Source organism: Trichechus manatus, unplaced genomic scaffold, assembly GCF_000243295.1.
Source record: "Trichechus manatus latirostris isolate Lorelei unplaced genomic scaffold, TriManLat1.0 scaffold00005, whole genome shotgun sequence".
Taxonomy (NCBI): domain Eukaryota; kingdom Metazoa; phylum Chordata; class Mammalia; order Sirenia; family Trichechidae; genus Trichechus; species Trichechus manatus.
The window spans coordinates 8166690-8171043 of record NW_004443941.1 but is presented as its reverse complement, the minus strand read 5'-3'; the positions used below and the strand labels follow the sequence as shown (position 1 = coordinate 8171043).

General features: G+C 37.8%; 1 protein-coding gene across 3 annotated transcripts in view; it reads right to left on the bottom strand.

Moving 5' to 3' along the window:
- PSME4 (proteasome activator subunit 4) overlaps nt 1–4354 on the bottom strand; it is a 101872-nt gene that overhangs the window by 86766 nt on the left and 10752 nt on the right. For all 3 annotated transcript variants that reach the window (XR_002824749.1, XM_023735134.1, XM_004369463.2), the window contains exons 2-3: nt 790–930; nt 32–148 (exon numbers count right to left, since the gene is read on the bottom strand). Coding sequence is in view for 2 of the 3 variants with exons in the window: in XM_023735134.1 (XP_023590902.1) it covers nt 32–148; nt 790–930 (258 nt within the window). In the remaining variant the exon portion in view is untranslated. The remainder of the gene's footprint in view (nt 1–31; nt 149–789; nt 931–4354) is intronic.

Genomic DNA, 4354 nt, shown 5'->3' with positions numbered 1-4354 from the left:
CCCAAAAAGTACTTTAAATGGAAATACTTACTTAGGAAACCAATTTAATCCTAGGTGCTCTGTTTTAGAATATAATATTCTTTCCACCATGTCATAAAGTGGTCTCCAAGGTAACTCCAAATCATCCCTTGAAAGAAGTTCCTTTTTCCTAATTAAAAATAAAAAAGAAAACTAAATACGCGCACGCGCGCACGTACATGTGTATCACGCATACATACTCCACAGAAAGGACAGTTATTAAATTTTGCTGCTCATCACAGTGGGTTTTGTTTTACCCCATCCACAGCCACTCACTCGTAGAATATGGTATTAGGAAGACTATGAACCAGATTCTTGATACTGCTCAAACCTCAAAGAGCATCAGGCAAAAATGGGCATTTAAATCTGTGCCACCATTATTGTAGATAAATTTCTTATTTTTCTATCCTATTGAAATCCATACTACCTACAGAGTTTTTAACATTTCTAGCACTGTGCTAGGCGCTCTGAGATAAGCAAAACAATACATGATCCCTGTCTTCAAGGGACTTACAAACTATAGAAAGGAAGAGAATTAGCACAGATGGAACAATTAGCCAACATACAGTTCAATGAGAAGGCTTCATGGAGAGGCTGAATTTTAATTAAAAGGTCAACACCTACGGTTAAACCTATGATAATGTTTTCTGTAATCTTTTTACCAAACTGGCACTTGGGAGTTGGTCTTCTTACTAAAGAACACTTAGTCCTCATTCCATAAAACCTTTAAAAAACAAAAAACTTGGCAGAAATCACAGAAAACTGACTTACTTTAACAAGTTGATCAAGAGACGGGAAAATCCCTGCATCATGCTGATTTCCAGTTTTGGAACTGATACCAGCTCATACAATAACTTGATAAAAAGAACATGATCTTCTTTGCTAAATTTTCTCCCATAAAGTCGAATATATCTGCAAGAGAAAAATAAATATATTTGCCTTTAAAAATATGTATGCTGAAGCCTTAACTTCAATTTCCTTGCAGGTCAGGCATTTGATATCCATTCTTATCATTATGCAGCAAAGAATCATTGTGTACATTAATCATGAGACTACTAAATAAATACTTTCTAACAAAAGGCTTATAATGACAAGTGAGTTCCCATCAACATTAAACTACCAATTAAAATACTACTGTTTTATTGCTATTTGCTCTTAACTGGCCTCTGGTCATAAGTAACCTACAAAAAAGAGCTCCTTTGCCCCCTTCCTTTATTAAGAAAATGCTCACTCAGGTAAATGATCTACCGAAACTACTTTAAAATGGCATATCACAACATGTGTTGACAAAACAAGATGTGAATTAATTGTTTAATGAGAAATTAATTTGCTCTGTAAGCCTTCATCTAAAGCATAATTTAAAAAAAAGTATTCAAAAGCAGTAACTAAAAACAAATTTAAGGAAAAGGTGCCCCAAAAAGCAAGAATGACTAATCAGAGCACATTTAAGGATTCAGATGTAACTCACAAATTTCTACTGGACACTTAAAATCATAAACTCTTTTGAGGATGGTTATTTTATAGACAAGTACATAAACTAACAGAAAAAGACAGCATTACTATTCCTTACATGATGTTTAGCATCTCTCCTCCCCAATAGCTAAGATTAAATTAATGTTTAACTTGTACAGTTAGGGTACCTGACCACTTTTCTAAGGTCCAGAAAATCCTCAAAATTCCTAGTCTACTAAGAGCACTTTTTAAATTTTCTCAGGCTGTTCTGTATTCAGTTCTTCTCTGTCCTTTCAAGGTATTTAGGCAGTAGGAAGGCTAGATGAAGATGATTCACTGGTCCATATAAAAATCCATGACCTATGAGGCCAGGCAGTATTGGGGTGTGAGGAGGGGGCAGAGCAATGAGACTTGAGAGATTGTTTTGACTCTGCCAGTAATCACTGTGAACTTTCTTAACCACTCCGGACTGGTGAAGCAAACGGATTAATGAAGACAACTAAGTCTAGACCCTAAGTCCAGGTCTGCCAGAGGCACTTCACGTGCTTCCTGAGGCCTCCCTCAATTTCACTCTCAATTTAGAAAGTTCAGAATCATTTAAGTGCAGTTTTAAAATGAAAACAAACTGTATCCCTAAAAATTGGCAAACATTTTTAAGATAAAACAGAAGCATTCAAAGAAATCTTCCCTGCATTCAGGTGGCTGCGTCAGGCCTGGCCAGGCCTCCAGCCCCCCCGGAGTTATGCATTCACCCTGCCCTGTGGTTAGGAACACTCCTGTGGAAAAACCGGAGAAGCACTGCTCTGAGCCACTGAAACAACTTGGCTACAGCCCATTACTTTTACTGCAGTAGATTCACAGCAGTGTGCTCATTACATCACAGGCTACCGAAGACAGCTGGGACGTGAAATTCACAAAGGCCCAATATTAATACTGTAAAAGGAAGTTTATTAATTCGATGTCGTCTATTCCACCTGGTTAGTAACCTGCCTAAATTCTTTATCAGAGATATAAAACTACTAAAAATAACACTATTCTCCAGGGAAAAAGGAAAATTGACGCATTCTGTTTGAAGGAATTAAAGACCAACAGGTGGGAAACCTAGAAGGGCTACAATCATCTGAAGCCAAAGCTGAAGATTTCAGGGGGATTACTCAGAAACGGGCTACTTCCCTCTGCTCCTTGCCGAACAGCACGTGGTTTCTTGTCTTAGCATTTCTCAAAATGTGGTCCAAGAAAGCACTAACCATAAACAAAAGAAAATTAATCGATCTTCATTACAATTAAGAACTTCTATTTACAACAAGACACTATTTAAAAGTGAAAGGCCCAGTTAGATATTTGCAATACATATATCTAACAAAGGACTCATATCCAAGTTACATAAAGAACTCCAACAAATTGGTAAGACACAGATCAATAAGACACAAACCCTATTTTTTTAAAAAAGGGCAGAAGACTCAGGCAGGCACTTCTCACAAGATAACATCCATGACTAACAAGCATGTAAAAAAGTACTCAACATCACTGTTCGTCAGTAAAAGCAGATTCAAACCACAATAAGGTACCACTTCACAACTGAAACATGTGAAACCATCAACTAAAAAAAGCACTTTTAGAGCAAATAAGAACATTTACAGAATATATGGTGTTTTTAAAATCAACACCCTTCCAGATAAAATGCAGTGGTTGGAGGAGACCGCTAACATTCATAAATATCAACAAAAATACTAATTAAAGAAATATGCAGGAATTATATTTTAAAACAATAAAACTTTACTAAGAGACAAACTATTTCACCAAATGGTAAGACAGAAGGAATTTTTGAAACGCCCCTTCACAGCTGACAGCTAGGACTAAGTAAGGAGTATTACAGCAAGGGGAACTATCCCGACCAGCGGATTCCATAAACAACACAAAACGTTCATTTCATCAGGAACTTCAACTCCCTCCCCGCCCCCCAGTGTCGCTGTATCAGTTCTAGTCTTTTTCTGATCTTCCTGAGGTGTCAGCAAATAGGAAACATCAAAAAAAGAGGCAGAAGTAAGCAAAGAAAACTGAAGGTTCAGGAATAAATTACTCTGATTTTATTCCAGGACTAAGTCCCTCATGGTTATAGCTAATATTTAAAACGTACATAACTTCTCACTGCTAGAAAGTGAGTCACAAGACTAAATGGCTTTCTCCTCAACCCACCTGTCCCCTCTTCAACGACCTGTTTATTCAAAAAGCATTTCCTGAGCAGGTGACATGTACAGGACATACACTAAGTTTTAGGAGACAATCGAGTATGATTCAAATACTCCAGGAGCCCTGGTGGAGTACCGGTTAAGCGTTTGGCTGCCAACCAAAAGGCCGGCAGCTCGAATCTACCAGCTGCTCCTACAAAACCCTACGGGGCAGTTGTACTGTCCTACTGGGTCACTATGAGTCAGAATCGACTCAATGACAATGGGTTCAAATACTCCTCGTGGGCAAGGAACTCAAAATCTCGTGAAAAGACAGGCACCTGGAAAACTAAATATAAAGAAATGGGGTACTACGAGAGGTTTGGAACCCTGGTGGCACAGTAGTTAAGAGCTCAACTGCTAACCAAAAGGTTGGCAGTTTGAATTCACTAGCCACTCCCTGGAAACCTATGGGGCAGTTCTACTCTGTCCTATAGGGTCGCTATGAGTCGGAATAGACAATGGGTTTGTTTTTTGTTTTGTTTTTTTTTTTTAAGGAAGGTTTTGTGATTAATTTTTTTTATTAAGGTTTCATTTCATATCAATGAATGACCTTCAAAGATTAGAAAGCTGTCATCACTTGTACTTTGAATAGACAATTAAAGTCAAGATAATTTGAGCATTTGCAGGCAGAGGCAGAGAAGAGAGGAGGACTC